The sequence below is a fragment of the Chrysemys picta genome, chromosome 1 (assembly GCF_011386835.1).
Source record: "Chrysemys picta bellii isolate R12L10 chromosome 1, ASM1138683v2, whole genome shotgun sequence".
NCBI lineage: Eukaryota > Metazoa > Chordata > Testudines > Emydidae > Chrysemys > Chrysemys picta.
Window position 1 is genome coordinate 309,444,140 of NC_088791.1, and position 20,526 is coordinate 309,464,665.

The 20,526-nt window shown below is 40.2% G+C and overlaps 1 protein-coding gene across 3 annotated transcripts in view; it reads left to right on the forward strand.

The window, feature by feature from the left end:
* FLT3 (fms related receptor tyrosine kinase 3) overlaps window positions 1–20,526 on the forward strand; it is an 80,770-nt gene that overhangs the window by 10,360 nt on the left and 49,884 nt on the right. For all 3 annotated transcript variants that reach the window (XM_065581382.1, XM_065581381.1, XM_008167421.4), the window contains exon 2: window positions 20,155–20,279. In XM_065581382.1, the coding sequence (XP_065437454.1) occupies window positions 20,172–20,279 (108 nt within the window). In that variant the 5' untranslated portion in view covers window positions 20,155–20,171. The remainder of the gene's footprint in view (window positions 1–20,154; window positions 20,280–20,526) is intronic.

Here is a 20,526-nt window from a genome sequence, read left to right on the forward strand (position 1 = left end):
CTTGGTTTCCCATTTTAAAAAAAATATTCCAAATGTTTTAATGTTAGGAGAAATGGAGACCACATTTATTATATGAGAGATGCTTCCAAGCTACTTTCCTTTGTCTCTGAAATAAACTTTCCTTGCTTGAGGCGAGCTTGATCTAGTTGTTACAAAGGATTGTGAATCAGGAGAGAGGGTTTTTTTTTTCTGGCTCTGCCACAGCCCTGCTGTATGACTGGGAAAGTCATTTAATGATTTTGTTTCCCCAATTGTAAAAAGTGGGCAATAAAACTTACCTGCCTTCCAGAGCTGTTATTAGGTATGGTTCATTAATGTTTGTAAACCTATTTGACATCTGCCAAGGGAAGGCACAGTAGAAATTAAAACGATTATTTTATGATCTCCTGCTGCAAATGACTCTAGTGAAATGAGTACTAAACAAAACCTGTCAGGCTTAGATTTTGGTGGATTTTCTTTTAGAAAAGCAAAGGATGTGAAAAAAGTACAGTAATCTTTGTGGGAATCAGAGTTAGTGTCGCATCCAATCCTGGGCTTTGTGAGTCTTACACAGTGCATTAAAAACTAACCATAGTGTTACTATTAATTATTATCTGTACTACTGTAACACCTACAGACCCACACTGGGATCAGGGCCCCATTGAGTTAGGTGCTGTACAAACAGATAGTGAGAGACATTCTGTGCCCTGAAGACAAGATGGACAAAGGGTGAGAGAATGGGAGTATTATTATCTGCATTGTGTACCAGGGTTAATTGTGTAGATATATAATTTGTCAGTTCAGAAGTACAGCATGATTTTCACTGGGGATTGTTGTATCCATGCACATAAAAATGTGGTGCTTTTAAAAAAAAATCATTTTTAGAGTAGGATTTATAACTTTAGTGAGTGATAATGATATTCTTAAAATTGAAGTAGCCATTTTCCAAGAATTTCTAAAGGTTCTTCATTATTACTCAGAAGTCTGTACTGAAAATGAATAATGTAGCAGTCCAGGTCTGACAGACTTTATCCAGCTGATGTAAAAATGTCATCATAAAACTGTATTTACCCAGCAAAGAAAAGTTATGTTAAAATAACATTCAGAGACTCTCTAAAACTAAGATGATCAGGAAACTATAAAGTTAAGACTCCCCCTCTATCTTTACCTCATATATCTGCAATTGCAGAAATACATGTGTTAGTCTCTAAGGTGCCACAAGTACTCCTGTTCTTTTTGTCCTACATGTGTTATTTGCTGCAATAGCCAGGCAGCAAGAATTTGGAAAGGAATCCTGGGAGCATTATGAACCAGAGTTTGTTTGTTTTATGACAATTAAAAGCTCCTCCCCTTATTGATTCTCTGGCCATCCTAACCAGACGAGACACATGTGGTTAAAGGTAATATTATCTGGGGTGAAATTAGCTGTTTTTGCACAAATCCAGGCAAGTGAAGTGCAGAGAGATGGGGGAATAGGGCTGTTGTGCAGTTGCCCGCCCCACTTCACCCTGCAGTTTATGGGATGGAATCATTGCCCTTCTATGTCACTTGTGGATATGCATAATCACTGAACCTGAAACTGTCCAATGCCACCTTTCATGGCAGCCTATATGGGGCTGGCACTAAAATCTCTCTGCAACCACTATGGGTGCAGAGACCCCATGTGTCTTTAGTAGCTTTAGGACCTCTCCATGCAGCCTCAATTGTGAGGAGCATGTGGTGCAGAGGGATTTGTGTTGGTTTAACTCACCAGAGTGAATTTCACCCTTAAGAAACAGTCCTGTTTCATTTATATTTCCTACATTAACTTTTCATGACAGCTTTTCATGGGGCTGCCCATAGTTTCAGGACAAATTAGAGGAATCAAGTTATGAGTTACTGATTTAGGTCCCAATCTTGCAATGACGTTAATGGACATTTTGCATGAGTAAGAACTGCAATTTCAGCCCCTAAAAAGCTCCAGACTAGACAGCAATTTCTCTGATTGCGCAAAAGCTGAAAGACAATAACACTGACATACATATCACGGAGCCTATAGAAAACAAAACTGAAGGGTGTAACATTCCTGTACGGGAGTACCAGAGAAGTCTGAGACTAGAGATTTCATTTCTATTTTTTAAACAGATATCAGAATTATTTGGGACCTAGTTTTCTCCAGAATTTGTCAGTCTCACTGCAATGCAAAGATTACTTTCTTATAAACCAACGGATAAAACACGCCAGAGCATGTTCAGACACAGACACATGCCCCTGCCAGAAATTGTAAATCAGTGAACATCCAAGAGGCAGAATCATGTTTTATCCTGACTACACTCTCTCCTGAAGCATGTTAAATCTTTATGCAAGCCAAACAAATTCTTTGTACGAGACGAGTACATGCTCTGCTTACATGGTGAAACACAGTGGGATCTTCTGGACCACAATGTATCTTTGCTTTGTCATACATTATCAAATCTTTTATGGATCAAAAATTTAAGAAATGTTATTTCTGAGATGAAGATTCCTGAAGGCAAAAAGGATTATTTGGATTTTTGCAACTGAATAAAACCGAGCTTGGTCTATCCATGCTGTATTTCTTTTGAAGATAGACCCTAGCATTTTCATTTGGGGGAACCAAAGTTTGCCCAACTTTCAAGCAGATAAACATTTGGAAGATAGTCAGGGAATGCACTAATTCAGCATATACCTAGCTACCGTAGACAGGCTCCTGTCCCTGGCCACTGGCATCCATTCTGGATCTGTGCTCATCAACAGTGGAGACCTCAATGGGAGAGATTGCAGGTTCCTTGCACTGCTGCATTGAGTGGACTTACTGCTACCAAAGGGAGATGGTATATCCAGGGCTGAATCAAGGCACAGGATTAATAAACTATCCTAGTTTACTCTTATTTGGGGTATGTAGAGATCTGTATGTATATCGAGAATATAACTTTCAAAAGAGCTGAATATAAAATAGCAAAAGCAGTATCATTTAGACCCATTCACTCAGTTACTGTTGTCTTTGCTGCCATTTTGCTCTGCCAAATTGAAGCAACCAGTAACTGAGAAAACTCTCTCAAACGCCTCATGGAAATGTTCACTGAAAAATCCAGGGACATGAGAGTAACGCTAACGTCAGAGATAATGAAATGGGAGAGCGAGGTTGTGAAAAAGAATTTCCAGAACAACAACAACAAAAAATGGAAGAGCTGTAGAAGGTAACAAAGAAGACTAACAACCAATTGCAGGCTCACAAGACAGCAATGGAAGAGATCGAGGACTTTTCAATTGCAGTGATCAAAGCTGTTATAATACTTAAGAGGAAAGTGGGACTCAGCAAAACGAGGCCACAGCCAAGAACATCTAGAACTTGTATATCTGAGTGAGCAAGGAAGACCCAGCTTTTGATTCACTTTGTGTAATACTGTTCGTCAATTCCTTGACATATCCTCCCACAAAGATGCTACAGGAATCAAAATAGAAGCACAATGCAAAATACTGGATTAGGGACTGTTTGTCTCTGTAACCCTAAGATCTGAAAGGGACATTATGTTTGAAAGATAGAATCTTCTTTTTCCTGACATACTTCATGGAAGCCAAAAGGTTAAAAAAGACAGATTAGCTACTGTGTGGATGTCTTCCACCCAGTTCAGGTCCAGCTAGGATAGTGAAGGAATATCTGTCGCCTTTTCTAGGGCACATCCTTGGAAACCACACTACTTAAAAAAGCAAACAAAAAAACCCTACAAATTGACTTCTATGTGTTGTAAAGTAGAACAATAATTACCCTTATTTTTACAGTATAGGTTTAATTGTGTAAGTAATTCTCTTGATGTATGAGACCTAAGTATGTTTTGGACAAATACTTATTGGGTTACAGTGTGTTCCTTTATGGTGTGAACACATTTAATTTTACATTTATAAAATTATTTTATAATTGTAATTTTTTTCAATTATCTGGCTCATTACCGTACATGACATGCAGTGATACATTAGCACAAAACCTATTATTCTTTTAAACATTTTATTGATTCATTTTTACCTCTTTTACACTTTTCAGCATAGCTCTTCTTAACTTGCCGACAGGCTCCTCCTCCCCCACAATAAACAGAACACAAGGAAACCAGCTGTAGTGGAAATTATTGTTTTAATTCAGAGGGGAAATGTATACGGTACTAGGGTGACAAAGAGTATCATTTCTTCAGTAACTGTCAGTGACACACACATTCTCGTGTTTTCATTTCTCTATTTCATGGAAACTTTTCTCTTTGGAGGCAAGTTATTATGGCCCAGACCCTGCAGCGCTTCCTCATGTGAGTACTTCATACTCACAAGAAGTTAGTAGCTCCATTAACATCAGTGGAACTATTCTTGTAACAGGACTGAGCCCTCAGTGTGTAAACCTGAAGGGTATTTTTGATATCCTTTTAATAAACAATGCCAAAAGTCTCATTATCAGGTGAAGCTAGTGGGTTTATAAAAATACTTTGGTTTTTAACTGAATAAATTGCATGGTTTTCATGGAATGGACACATGTTCAATTCCCATAAGCAAATCACTGTATATAGCCAAGAACACTGATGGTCCAAAGCCACATGATGATTGGCTAGTTGGCCTTTTTTGATTATGTCTGTCCCAGCCGTTTACCAACACACACACAAAACTCTATGTCCCTGGATCAAGGTGCAGTAAGGGACTGGTTAATATGGGGGGCAAAAATAAGGAACCCTGTGATGATAGAAGATTAATTGAAGCAGTTATGGGGGTATGGAAAGTGAGGGTCTAAAAAAGAAAAAGTCACTCTTTAAATCCTTCTACCAAATGGCAAGTTACTATTTCTTGTTTGCAGTGTTGTTGTAGCTGTGTCGGTCCCAGGATATTAGAGATAGAAGGTGGATGAGGTAATATCTTTTATTGGACTATGTTTTGTTGGTGAAAGAGACAAAAAATTGAGCTATTTCAGCACTGGTTGGTGGCCCTTTCCACCACTTTTAACCTTCTTTCCAAACAGGGAACTTTTCAGCAGTCCAAATGAATGTGAATTTATAAATTAAAGTGAATTGAAAGTAGCTGTCAAGCCATAGAGTGCTCCTGGAAGAGCACTGACTGCAACAGGGCTGCATATGGGCACAGGAGTCTACCTGCACAGAGCTCATTGCAGTATCGTGGCCCATGGGCCCAACATGCTTCCACTGTAGCCAAGAGAAGTTTTGCCATTTATTTAAATAGGAGCATGATACGTACTCAATTCCTACAAGCAAAATAACAGTATGGTAGTTTGAGAAATGTACTTTATAATATTTAAGATGCAGAATCACAGGGACTGAAGGACAAGTATCTTAGCAAGGTGAAAGGTAAATGAAAGTTTGGATAAAAAGAACATCAGATTGGAAATAAGATGTACATTTTTAACAGTGAGGGTAATTAACCATTGGAACAATTGACCAAGGGTCGGCGTGGATTCTCTATCACAGGCAATTTTTAAATCCAGATTGGATGTTTTGCTAAAAGATCTGCTCCAGGAATTATTGTGGGGAAGTTCTATGGCCCGTGTTATACAGGAGGTCAGACTAGATGAGCACAACGATCCCTTCTGGCCTTGGAATCTATGTCTTCGTCCAAGAGTTCTCAAAGAATTTAAGAAAGAAGTGGCTGAGCTGATCACAAATGCATACATTCTCTCCTTAAAATCAGCTACTCTTACCAGAGCTATGGCAACTCCTATGTAGCTGGAAATATTAGAAAGAAAGGCAGAAAAATGGAAAGCTAATTAATATATACAAAATGATCCAAAACATAAATTCATTCAATGGGAAAAAGAAACCTGGACAGCATAAATGATGAAACAGGAATAGGAGTGACAAACAGATACAAATTTGCAATGCAAGATGACAGCAAAAAAAGCCATTAAGAGTTTGAGCTGCATGTGCAGTGGTATCACATGAGAAACACTACTGATCTTTGTGTCATCATTATCCTTGTTGTCCCAGAGAGGGAAACTGAAGCACAGAGAGGCAAAGTGACTTGCCCATGGATTCACAGTGAGTCAATGGCAGAGCAGACAAAGGATCCAGGTCTCCTGGCACCCAGCCAGGTGTACCATTGAAAAAACAAATGTAGAAAATGGGTGCCACTGACAGAAGAATATAATGCAAATCCCAAAATGGGATCACTTATCTAAAATCACTAATTAACTATGAATCTGGCTATGATGACGCTTATACATGACCATTAACCAGCCTCTTCCAACTAAGCAAGGTACAATAGTAAAAAGGAATAATTTTACTGAAAAATAAAAACTGATGAAATCTATACCCAGGGTGCTACAAATAAGTAAGGCTCAGTAGGTGGCGGTCAAACTCTTGGAAATGGTGACCAGGAATAGGAGACTGATAATGAGTTAGGAGTGATGTGGTAGGATGTGGAGGTGAAGGAATACATTCCTCTTCCCCCACAGCTATTGCCTAGCTGATGATAGACAATAGAGGATGAGAAGAAGTTTTAGGAAGATTGAAAACTGATTGGTGAGCAGAGCTTTGATACACTTGTTACAGGTGTGACAGTCATTTTCTCTGGGCATGTGTCGGGGGAGGGCTGAAAATGGTGTTCCTGAAGTAGGCTGCACGGGAGCTGCTGCTTCTCCTTCATGCTCCCTAAGGAGAGATCTTTTAGATTCTGGCCTACATGAATGCACAATGGATTGGACAAACTGGAGATGTTTATTATCAGAACAGCCAAGAGAGATTTGTTATTTTGTGTATTAGACTGATGTAGTATCTCTTCAAGAATGGGATAATAAAGTCCAATAGAATAGGCAAGAAGATGAATGCACTTGCTGAATATTTATTGCTGCTGCACTTTGTTTGTTTGTCCTGGCTTCAAAAATAACATTTCTTGTTTCTTCAGAAATTATAGTGCTAATCTGGAATTTTCTTTCAGCCTTAGAGATCCTTCCAAAAAAGGATAATACTTTAAGATTGATACCTTTGAATGAAAACAAGAGGATGTTTGAAATAGAGCTGTTAACCAAAAACACCAATGTGAAAGAGAAAATTAGGAACAGGTCTGGTTTCCAGATTTTAAATCAATATTCTGGTGATGTAATATGTATATTATTGTAGTGTCCAGAGGCCCCATTGTTCAAGATGCTGCCCAGAAGAGTTTACAGTCGATGAGCATATCTACACAGTTTGTGCACCTATTTAACTAGTTTTTAGTTATTTGTGTAATCAGTTATTTAGTTAATTTGGTGCATAAATTTTGCATAGACAAGGTTTAAGAAAGCATTTACAAGTAATTTTTGTTAAGAAAAATGGAATGCAAATCTTTAGCTTGCAATTAGAGAGAGAACTGGTTAAACTAGTTGTGAGCTGTGAAACTATCCATAAATTCAAAGACTTCAAAGGAATGCATATATATTCAATACACATTGCTCTGTCTGAAGCAAATCCCATAAAGGCAAAGGGAATTTGACTATAGGGTGTAAGGAATAGTTTGCATAGGGAAAAACATAATGGGTGAAATCCTGCCCACTAAAACTGAGGGCAAAACTCCCATTCACTTTAAAGGGGCAAGGGTTTTACCCAATGTGTCAGCCTGAGAGTAAGTGTATCTTTCGATGACTGTTGAGCCTGCTTTCTCTAGGGCTGAATTTAGCCCATAGTGTGTAAGACAGTCCAAGTAGGTTTTACTTGCATGCTAGAGGAGTGGAAAGATATAAATTACACCAAATAAAAAGGACACCTTATTATTGGGTTATTTTGGCACCCATTTAGGAAAATGGGGCTGGATTATATCTGTTCAGACTCCAAGCTCAGCACTTCAGAAGGGAGTTCATGCTTACCAGACCTAACGTACTGTTCATGAAGATGAGATGCTTATCTAAGACTTTTATCATTTCTTGTCTTCACAATCTGAACCATCATTTGTTCTATCAAATTTGTGACTTGGGAGTGCTCCTGTACAGAATTACATGCACACTAGCTTGTTTTCGGTATTTATTGTTTTATGTTCTGAACCTTGTTGCGTGAACAGATCTCTGACTTTAGTGAAATAGTCTGACATTGAATAGCATGGACCAAATCCTGCTGAGAATTCAATGGATAGGTTGGTGCAGGAAGAAGATGGAGGAAGGAAGTCTTCCTTCTGCCTCAGTACCTCCAAGAAGCAGGGCAGGATTTCCACCTAGTGGTAAGAGGGGGTACTGCCACTAGTTCCACCAGTACACCAAGGAATTGGGGAAGATCTTCAGCAAAAATGCTGTGGATGCAGACTGCTCCTTTTATGAAGCAGTAATAAGGTGTACCCACCTGCCTCTCTTTCCCCACCACCAAAGAAACTGTGAGTTAATCTTCTCTGCAATTGGAGGATGGCTTTGCATATTAGTTGAGCTAGCCCTATTCCCTTGCTTTACCTCTTCTTTGCCTCTCCCAGTAGTAACAACAAGGAGTCTGGTGGCACCTTAAAGACTAACAGATTTATTTGGGCATAAGCTTTCGTGGGTAAAAACCTCACTTCTTCAGATGCATAGAGTGAAAGTTACAGATGCAGGCATTATATACTGACACATGGAGAGAAGGGAGTTACTTCGCAAGTGGAGAACCAGTGTTGACAGGGCCAATTCAATCAGGGTGGATGTAGTCCACTCCCAATAATAGATGAGGAGGTGTCAATTCCAGGAGAGGAAAAGCTGCTTCTGTAATGAGCCAGCCACTCCCAGTCCCTATTCAAGCCCAGATTAATGGTGTTAAATTTGCAAATGAATTTTAGTTCTGCTGTTTCTCTTTGAAGTCTGTTTCTGAAGTTTTTTTGTTCAGTGATAGTGACTTTTAAATCTGTAATAGAATGACCAGGGAGATTGAAGTGTTCACTTACTGGCTTATGTATGTCACCATTCCTGATGTCTGATTTGTGTCCATTTATTCTTTTGCGGAGGAACTGTCCGGTTTGGCCAATGTACATGGCAGAGGGGCATTGCTGGCACATGATGGCATATATAACATTAGTGGATGCAGGTGAATGAGCCCTTGATGGTGTGGCTGATGTGGTTGGGTCCTCTGATGGTATCGCCAGAGTAGATATGGGGACAGAGTAGGCAACGAGGTTTGCTACAGGGATTGGTTCGTGGGTTGGTGTTTCAGTGGTGTGGTGTGTAGTTGCTGGTGAGTATTTGCTTCTGGTTAGGGGGTTGTCTGTAAGCGAGGACTGGCCTGCCTCCCAAGGTCTGTGAGAGTGAGGGATCATTTTCCAGGATAGGTTGTAGATCGTGGATAATGCGCTGCAGAGGTTTTAGCTGGGGGCTGTATGTGATGGCCAGTGGTGTTCTGTTATTGTCCTTGTTGGGCCTGTCCTGTAGTAGGTGATTTCTGGGTACCCATCTTGCTCTGTCAATCTGTTTCCTCACTTTCCCAGGTGGGTATTGTAGTTTTACGAATGCTTGATAAAGATCTTGTAGGTGTTTGTCTCTCTCTGAGGGGGTTGGAGCAAATTCGGTTGTATCTTAGGGCTTGGCTGTAGATAATGGATCGTGTGATGTGTCTTGGATGGAAGCTGGAGGCATGTAGGTACGTATAGCGGTCAGTAGGTTTCCGGTATAGGGTGGTGTTTATGTGACCATCACATATTTGCACTGTAGTGTCCAGGAAGTGGATCTCTTGTGTGGACTGGTCCAGGCTGAGGTTGATGGTGGGGTGGAAATTGTTGAAGTCCAGGTGGAATTCTTCAAGGGCCTCCTTTCCATGGGTCCATATGATGAAGGTGTCATCAATGTAGCGCAAGTAGAGGAGGGGCACTAGGGGACAAGAGCTGAGGAAGCGTTGTTCTAAGTCAGCCATAAAAATGTTGGCATACTGTGGGGCCATGCGGGTACCCATAGCAGTGCCACTGACTTGAAGGTATAAGTTGTCCCCAAATCTAAAGTGGTTGTGGGTGAGGACAAAGTCACAAAGCTCAGCCACCAGGCGTGCTGTGGTCTCATCAGGGATACTGTTCCTGACAGCTTGTAGTCCATCCTCATGTGGAATATTGGTGTAAAGTGCTTCTACATCCATGGTGGCCAGGATGGTGTTTTCAGAAAGAACACCAATGCATTGTAGTTTCCTCAGGAAGTCGGTGGTGTCTCGAAGATAGCTGGGAGTGCTGGTAGCGTAGGGTCTGAGGAGACAGTGCAAATAGCCAGATAATCCTGCTGTAAGAGTGCCAATGCCTGAGATGATAGGGCGTCCAGGGTTTCTGGGTTTCTGGATCTTGGGTAGCAGATAGAATACTCCTGGTTGGGGTGCTGGGGGGGTGTCCATGTAGATTTGTTCCCGTACTGTAGCTGGGAATTTCTTGAGCAGATGGTGTAGTTTCTTTTAGTAAAGGGTAAAGTAGGGAAGTGAAGTGAAGCAGAGTGAAGTTTGCGTAGCCAAAGAGCTAGGAGATAGACCATACGTTTGCTAGAAGCTGGGCGTTATGTTTCAAGTATAATCTGAGTGTCTGGGGAAAGTCTCACAGAGATAAAATAGCGAGAGGCATCAGGAGCACTGAGAAGACTTGACAATATATTGCCCACTCTAGAATGAATGTTCCAAATAATGTGTGTTATGTGGAGACTGGTGCCAACTGAAAAAAAGCCTAAGCAAATTCAAAGAACTATATTGGTTGAAAGAAAATAAATGAAGTTTCAATACACTGTTTTGAGGAATGAAACTGCCAATCTTTTTGTTTAATTCTGTTTTTGTTCAGAACACAGCAGCCTATTTATTCAGTAGCATAACGATATCACCGCATGCTCTGTTCTTTTCACGGGCTTCCTGTTAAATCCTGATTCAGATTCAAATTTTCAGTGCTCATCTGCAAAGCTCTCTATGGGATTGTTCCAATTTACCTCAAGAACTACTTCACTCTACGGGCTTGTCTGCATTTCAAAAGTTGATCATGTTTGAACAGGATTGTAATCAATTGAGTTAAATGACACGGGGTTGCCCATGACAGACTTGTCAGTGTACACCAGAAAAAATCATGCTCACTGTCATATCAACTAACCATGATTAATTATCATGATTTAAACCCTGGTGCCAATACAGTGCTGAACATGATTTATCCCGGCCTACAGTGACTGGCAAAGTTGTGGTCAGCAGCATCATACTCATGTCATCTAGCTTGATTATTTACAATATTGTTCAAACACAATATAATTCTGTAATGTAGAAAAAATCCTAATATGAAGGTATCCTCTGTGACAGCTATATTCCTCTGGAACAATGGAGCTATTTAAATAACATTACAGTGATGGGTGTGGTATAAGAACCAAGACAGATGGGTAGTTAAATGGATCTGAGAAGAAAATACAAAGGAGCTACACACAAGCATGGCCATGCATTGGTGGAGAGAGGGGGCGTTATAGGTATATTGCCACTGGGAGAGCATGTGTGCTGAACTGTTAATGATCTCATGTGCACCGCTCTCTGAAGCTGTGCAGCTACACTGGCTTGAGTTTAAGACAAGGGGGGCAATGGACCCTTCCTCGCCACCCCTCTGGGTGGCTTGCACCTCAAGAGACAGGAGGAGCAGTCCCTGTGCTCAGAAAGCAGAGCCAATAATTGTACCTGGCCATTCTATAGGAGACCATCTCAGTACTGCCAACTCAAAAGATCAAAAAATATGAGCTGGACCACCTCATGAGATCAAAACTCATGAATCAGGTCCCAAAAGATCATGAGATTGGCTGCACAAATTATTTTGGGGAAGTTCTATGGTCTGTGTGATCATCTAGTCTGACCTGTAGTACAACAGTCCCTTCTGCCCATGGAATCTATGAATAATTGGGTCATCAGTATAGCCAACTCTGATAGGATATTTGGTATTTTTCTTAAAGCCCCAGCCTGACTCCTGATTTTTGAATGTTTGAGGTTGCCAGTACTGTGTCATTACTGGAAAAGTTTGAAACTTCACACCCATGTATTTTCACTGCAGACCTATTAGTTTTCCCAGTAACTAGATTGTAACTAAACTGCATGAGCCTTTGCCTCCCACATATACTTCCATTAAGTGTGTTACTGGACCAAGGACTTTTTTTGGCCATTCCTTGTAACCACCTTCCTCTAACTACTCTGCTTCTGTACTCTTTATGGGTGCAGGTTGTGCTGGAAAGAATCTTTATTGTAATTCCAGTCTATTGGTAGGCTTATGTAGGCAGCCTTGAAAGAGTGTCTGAGGATCCATATTAATCTACATACAGCAAAACTACATTTTAAAATGTTACTTAGGTTGCAAGGTCAAGCACTGAAAAGTTAGAAAATGCCAGATCTAGGGATGCCCATGCAGCCTTAATTCCGCCCCTTGTGCATTCTCCCTGTGCGCTGAATGGGGCAAGGGTCCTGTGGAAAAAATAGTATGTGGGCGTGACTGCACCATAGTGTATCTGCAACAGAGTTCTTTTCTTTCCCCAGTAAAGTGACTGCTGCTGCTTTGGCAGTGATGTGAGCCTGGCACTTCGGAATGTTTGTGTGATCAGTTATTATTTTGGCAAGCTGCCAAATTTTTCCTGAAGGACACAAACAAAAGATGGGAAAGGGCAATTTTTAACAGTTTGTGTCTCAGCAAAAGATAAATAGAATTCCATGGGACAAAGAAAAGACACTTTGTTAACCCGAGGGCATTCCCCCTGCTGACTACCAAACCTGTTGCAAACAATGGCAGTATTAGAGCTTCTCAAATAAAAAGATTGCATAAAAACATAAGAAAGGCCATACTGGATCAGACCAATGGCCCATCTAGCTCGTATCCTGTCTTCAGACAGTGGCCAATGTTAGGTGCTTCAGAAGGAATGAACAGACCAGGGCAGTTATTGAATTTGATCCATCCCCTGTTGTCCACTCCAAGCTTCTGACAGTCCAACGCTAGGGACACCCAAAGCATGAGGTTGCATCCCTGATCATCTTGGCTAATAGCCATTGATGGACCTATCCTCCATGAACTTACCTAGTTCTTTTTTTAAACCAGTTATAGTTTTGGCCTTCACAAGATTCCCTGACAATGAGTTTCTCAGTTTGACTATGTGAAGAAGTACTTCCTTTTGTTTGATTTAAACCCACTTCTTATTAGTTTCATTGGGTGACCCCTGGTTCTTGTGTTATATAAAGGAGTAAATAGCACTTCCCTATTCACTTTCTCCACATCATTCATCATTTTACGGATTCTATCATATCCCCTTTTTATCTCTTTTCTAAACTGAACAGTCCCAGTCTTTTTAATCCTTCTTTATATGGAAGCTGTTCCATACCCTCAATCATTTTTGTTGTCCTTCTCTGTACCTATTCCAAATCTAAGATACCTTTTTGAGATGTGTTGACCAGAACTGCATGCAATATTCCAGGTGTGGGTGTACTATGGATTTATATAGTGGCATTATGCTATTTACTGTCTTATTAACTATCTATTTCCTAATGGCTCCTAACATTCTGTTAGCTTTTTTGATGGCCGTTGCACATTGAGTGGATGTTTTCAGAGAATTATCCACAATGATTCCAAGATCTTTTTCTTGAGTGGTAATAGCTAATTTAGACTCCAACATTTTGTAGGTATATTGTTGGAGTTATGTTTTCCAATGTGCATTACTTTGCATTTATCAACATTGAATTTCATCTGCCATTTTGTTACCCAGTCACCCAGTTTTGTCAGCTCCCTCTGTGGCTCCTTGCAATCTGTTTTGTACTTAAGTATTCTGAGTAATTTTGTATCCTCTCCAAATTTTGCCACCTCACTATTTACCCCTTTTTCCAGATCATTTATGAATATGTTGAATAGGACTGGTCCCAGTAAGATCCCTGGGGGACACCACTATTTATCTCTCTCCATTCTGAAAACTGACCATTTATTCCTACCCTTTGTTTCCTGTCTTTTAAGCAGTTACTGATCCATAAGAGGACCTTCCCTCTTACCCCAAGACAGCTTACTTTGCTTAAGAGCCTTTGGTGAGGGACCCTGTCAAAGGCTTTCTGAAAGTACACTAGATACACTGAATTACCCTTTTCCATATGTTTGTTGACCCCCTCAAAGAATTCTAGTAGCTTGGTGAGGCATGATTTCCCTTTACAAAAGCCGTGTTGACTCTTCCCCAACAAATCGCATTCATCTATGTATCTGATAATTCTGTTCTTTACTATAGTTTCAACCAGTTTGCCTAGTACTGAAGTTAGTTTTACTGGCCTGTAATTGCCAGGGTCACCTCTGGAGCCTTTTTTTAAAATTAGTATAATGTTAGCTATCCTCCAGTCATCTGGTACAGAAGCTGATTTAAGTGATAGTTTACATACCACAGTTAGTAGTTCTGCAATTTTATATTTGAGTTCTTTCATCTGCTCCTGGTAAGAATCCTTTATAATGGAAAATGTTAGATAATTTAAATATAGGAGTCACCACCACCATCACCTATAATATCATACTGAAAACAGCAAAAACAATCGCTGCTGGCTAGCAACTGATAAAGAAAGTAGAATAGAGAAGTCTTGTGTCCTAACACCTTGAATAATATTTTATGGTCAATGAACCAGAAACAGTGTGCTATTCCTGAAATTCACATTTAGTGAGTACTCATGTAATATTAACAGGAGTACTTGTGGCACCTTAGAGACTAACAAATTTATTAGAGCATAAGCTTTCGTGGACTACAGCCCACTTCTTCGGATGCATACAGAGTGGAATAAATATTGAGGAGATATATATATCTATAGATATATCTATATATATATATGCTCTAATAAATATAGAGAGAGATATATCTATGGATATATATATCTCCTCAATATTTATTCCACTCTGTATGCATCCGAAGAAGTGGGCTGTAGTCCACGAAAGCTTATGCTCTAATAAATTTGTTAGTCTCTAAGGTGCCACAAGTACTCCTGTTCTTTTTGCGGATACAGACTAACACGGCTGCAACTCTGAAACCTGTCATGTAATATTATTATTCCTAACATTAAACTTAAGGCTGCTTTATCTGTGTATGACATTTCAGTTTTTGTCAGGTGGCCCCGGGATTCGAAGTGCCAAATGGCCGTCTGTGAGATCATGGCTGTCACATCAAAGGCACTTTATTAATTATTATTATTTTATTGACAAGAATCTATACAAACATTCAGATTTACAAGGCAGTACCATCTTCTGGAAAATGTATGTCAAACCTAACTAGATAAAATTCTTTCCTCCTGCTACCACTGAAAAAAACAAATCCTATGTTTCAGGGGCATTATTGTATATATAAGCAAGATCTGATGTCACTTTATAATCCACAATCTCTGTTTTAGTTACATATAAACATAAGGTGCATTCCTCACATTGTGAATAGGAACATTAGTGTAAATGATTAATTCTCTGTAACTTGAAGTCTTTAAACCATGATTTGAGGTCTTCAGTAACTCAGCCAGAGGTTAGGGGTTTATTTCAGGAGTGGGTGGGTGAGGTTCTGTGGCCTGCAATGTGCAGGAAGTCAGACTAAATGATCACAATGTTCCTTTCTGACCTATGAGTCTATGAAGCTATTACCCTTTCGTTCTCTAGAAAGCTTGAGTTTCGTGGCTGTTCTTTCTGGATATAACACTGGTGTAGTTTGCAAACTTCAGAATGACTTTGTCCAGGGATATAATAATTTTGTTACTTTAGCTAAACCCACTCCTGGTTTGAAAATAAAATCTAACATATAATTCTAGTGGATCAACAATCTGCTTAATGCTTAACTAGCAGAAAAGTAACTTCTCAATTCAATATCTGCTCCAAAAAGCAGGGTCTTTGCCCTGGATATTAGCAGTTAAATTTGCTACCTGGTACTTGACTTTTAGCAGCATTTTTCAAGGTATGTACTTTCAGAACCACATTGCAGGATTGCAATTTAAATGTTGGGTGAAATCCTGACCCCACTGAAATCAATGAAAGTTTACCATGGACTTCAATGAGACTAGGATTGCACTCTCTGCATTTATTCTTACACAGTTTTGAAGGGAAATGAATAAATAAATAACACAGGCATAGCTTCTGGGACACTGTTTTATTTCCATTCTGTTCTTTATACCATTACAATTCAGCTTTACCAGGTATGATTATCCTTACTCAGGATTCTTTACACAAAGTTCCAGATGAGTGTTTTCTCTCTCTACAGTTCCTACTCTGGGATATTGGGAGTGTGAATGACTAGGGGAAAGTGATCCATTATCCGGTATTGTAGCTGCCAGATACCACAATGCCAAACTACGAACAGTGTAGGCAGGGCCGGCCCACAACATTTTGGCACCTGAGGCGGGGAGCTCAAATGACGCTCCCATGCCTCCTCGCTTGGGCCAAAACTTTGAAAGGTCTCAATTCTGCCTTCTTCCTGTTCTGCTCCTCTCATGGTACTGCTCTGCTACCTACTCCAATAAAGGAGAACTAACAACTGAAAATGCCTTGTTCAAAAATTTTAAGTAACACTTAACTTTCCAACGCCTGAACAGCAAATGTAACTTTTCTTGTCTGCATCATAAACACTGACATTTTTATCTGTTTGAATAATCAAAGTGGTGCTTTCCGTGCCGCCTTGGTTGCAAAGATTTGAACAGCTTCCTGAAGGTCCACAGTCTGGGCCAGCTCATGCTCTATTGAGATGGTTGCAAGGCCGACCAGCCTCTCCTGTGTCATAGTGGAGTGTAGATGTGTTTTTATTAACTTCAGCTTGGAGAAGCTGCGTTCTCCACTGTCAACGGTTACAGGAAGTGTTAGAAGTATGCGCAAAGCAACAAACGCATTTGGAAAGAGGGTGGTCATCTTATTTGTGCACATATATTCCAGAACAGCCTTTGGAGTTGATCTTGCTGAAATGTGTCTTGAAAGGGCTTTCAGTTCATCACCTAAATCACTCACATCAATATCGCGCATGTCATCATGTGTCAACATTGTCTCTAGTGCCCTGCACTGCTGGTGTAGGTCTTCTTCAGGTATAGTGAGGAGTTTGGAATATCATACAACATCCCAAATATACTGCTGTGTTCCTTGAGCTGCATGAAACATTCTTCAACTGACTCTATTGCACAATCTAGCACCTGGTTAAAGAATTCAACTTTGAATTGTTGTTTGGGGTCTCTTATGGGATTATCCCGTGCCTTGTAATCAAAATGTCTTCTTCTTCAGTGACTCTTGTATTCTTGAATGGGTGGGAAAATAGCTTCAGTGTGAAGTTCCTCTGCCAACTTCTGTGCACTCTTCAGAACGTTTTGAAATGCCTCATCTGACCAGTGACTGTAGGTATGACTTTGCTCTGTCCAGTTGTTCCATTGCTCCCGATATATCAAGGTCAACTTTTATTTCAAACAGTAAGTCATGCCACAACACTAAGCCACACAGAAATTTGAAGTTATGTATGGTTCTGGTGATTCCATTTCCCTCTGCCACTGTTCTCCCACGAACAGTTCCTGTCATAGCATTATCCTCCAGAATGGCAACTATGGCATCATCTATCTTCCCAATTTGGTGTTTGATAGGCTTTATCGCCTCCACTTGACTTTCCCATCGTGTGGCACTCAGTGGTTTCAGTGTCAGAGAGAATGTTCCCAGATGTTGCTTCAAAATTTGCCATTGATGAGTTGATGCAGAGAAAAATACATAGATGCTTTGAATTACATTAAAAAATTCAGCAGCCTCACTAGAAGCTGATGCTGCATCACTGACCACCAACTTCAATGAATGAGAACAGCATGGGACAAAAAAAGCTCGAGGGTTTAACTCTTGGATCCGTGTCTGCACTCCTCTGTTCTTTCCTCTCATGTTGGCACCATTATCATAGCCCTGACCTCTCATGTCAGCTATCTCAATTCCTGTATCTCCCAGCTTTTTAAGAAGCACATTTGTCATACCAGCTCCTGTAGTATCATCAGTGTGAATGGCCATTGTTTGGATTAGAGATCTGGAGCAAGAAAGTGATTGGAAGGATGGATGGAGTGAGCATTTGGGGTCAGATTCCCAGCTAGTATAAACTGGTGTAGCTCCCTTGAAGTCAATGAAGCTATGTTGGTTTATGCTGAGGATCCAGCTTTAGGTCTTCAACAGGTCTGTGAGGAGGATCCCTGATATGAAATGAAAAGAAAGAACATGGAAAAAACACGTACAGAGCAAGGATGATAGAGAGGAATTTTGCAGAAACTGCCAATGAGAGAGGATCCTGAAATAGCAAGGCACCTGAGGAAGTTATACAGGCATCACATTTCCAAGATAGATGAACATAAGTTATCACATGAAGCCACCAGCATGACCAAACAAAATTTATGAGCATGTAAATGAAAATGACAAAATTATAAATTCCCATTAATGTCTTATCTAAACCTGTGGTTCTCAAACAGAGATACACGTATCCCAGAGAGTAGGCAGAGGTCTTCCAGGGGATACATCAACTCCTCTAGATATTTGCCTAGTTTTACAAAAGCAAAAGCAATAATGCAGTCAGTACAAACTAAAATTTCCTACAGACAATGACTTGTTTGTACTGTTCTATATACTGAACACTGAAATGTAAGTACAATATTTATATTACAATTGATTTATTTGATAATTGTATGGTAAAACGAGAAGGAAGCCATTTTTCAGTAATAGTGTGCTGTGACACTTTTGTATTTTTATGTCTGGTTTTGTAAGCAAGTAGTTTTTAAGTGAGGTGAAACTTGGGGTATGCAATCCAAATCAGACTCCAGAAAGGGGTACATAGTCTGGAAAGGTTGAGAACCACTGATCTAAACTGTCTTTCACTATCTGCAATTTTGGTGCCTCCATCACCTGCCTTGCTATTCTGTTTCACTGCTCAGTTATTCTTGCTGTGACTGCATTTTCCTAATATCTAGCCTAAATTTTTCCTTCTTTAACTTCAGACTTTTGCTTCAAGTCCAACCACCTTAAGAATCAATTTAAACAATGTGGCAGAGGCTTTTTAAGTGTTTTGAAAGAACAGTTCTATGATGTTATTTTGGGATCCCATGCTTATTTATACAGTAGAGGGCCAGCTTGAAGAGCTTATCAAAATCACACACAGATCACTCCTCTGAGTTAGTTCCTTATTTTTACTTCTCTTTTTCTTTTTTCTGTGCATGCTTAGGTCTTGGGTTACTGTATTACACCTATAGGGCTAGAGTGTGGTTTTTTTTAAGCCAGGGCCCTGCATGGGGCTAGTGTGGAGCCACGCCACAACACACCGTCAAGAGCATGAAAGAGATTGTACCTCACAGCAAGCAGAATCTTTCTGGTGCTGCTCCTTGGGCACATGGAGAGTATAATTTGCTCGATCCATTGGGATGTTAACCTTTAGTGCCCTTGCCAGACTCCGCGGGCCACTGTGAGGCTGGGGAGGGGAAATCCAGGGCCTTACCTCCTTCTTGCCATTCCCTGCCTCTTTTCCAGCATCCTGCTCCCCGGGAAAAGCAGAAGCAATGGTCCCTTTGCTCCCCAGAATGCAGGGAGCACAGGGACAGCTACTAGGAGTGTGTGTGTAAGTTGGGGAAGCTTCTTACTCTCCCATCTGCCTTGGCATGGTTGCCCAGAGGTTGCTCACAAACTGGGACATAATGTTGCTTATGATCATTTTATCCTATCTTTAAGATTATAAGTAGAAATGTAAATCATAAAGAGTAAGGAAATTCCTCACGTTCTATGTAGGGCTAAGTACTGCCCTGGCTAGTGCAGCAGGAATGAGAATTGCCGGGCAGGATTCTATGAGTGAGCTGGGAGTGGGATGAGGACGTGTATGGGGCTGCACTTTGCTGCTGCTCTGATCAGGAGCACCCTGGGTTCCTGGGTGACAGATGAATCATTTTGGTGACAACAGGCAAGTTGAAACATTAGCTGGCAGCTGAGAGATTCTGACCTGATGCTGCTGAGGCATATGCAGCATGACCCTTTAAGAGATTCTGACACATAAGAGAACTAGAAGATGTCGCACATGGTTTGTAATGGGTTTTTTTATTTTGCATTTATTTTTGTTCTAAAGCACTCTCCAGGATCCATAGGAGGCAGTCACGCAGTCACCCAGTTTGCAAGTATAAAATCAGATTGTGCAAGTGCACGTATGTACATGGACTTTTGCCTCCTTTTTTGTAAAAATATCTCTCTGTAGGTTTTATTGCATTCTATTTTCATTAAAATCATGATTATCCCCATCCCCACGTAGAAACATGACTGTATTTGTTTTCCATTTTGGTTTTGCAGTTCTTGCTATTACAGCAATGACTTTCACTTCTGCAACAAGCCAACATATATCAGAGATTACGTGCATGTTAATCAACCAGCAGAATAAAGATTTAAGAACACTGGAGTCATCAGTATTTCTGGAGGTAAGCTAACAGTGAATGAATAGCCAACCACAAAAAATAAAAATAAAAAAAAATAGCCTTATCCGAGATTAGGAAAAATAATAGTAGAGAAGGAAGCTTTGAAATCCATGCTGAGTTTAATATTTTTGAACTAGAAATAAGATAAATATCTAAAACGGAACGTTTGATCAATACTATGAGATTGTCTCACCTAATTTGGCCTAAATTATTCACCTCTGAGTATATTTTGAAATGTATAAAGAAAAGG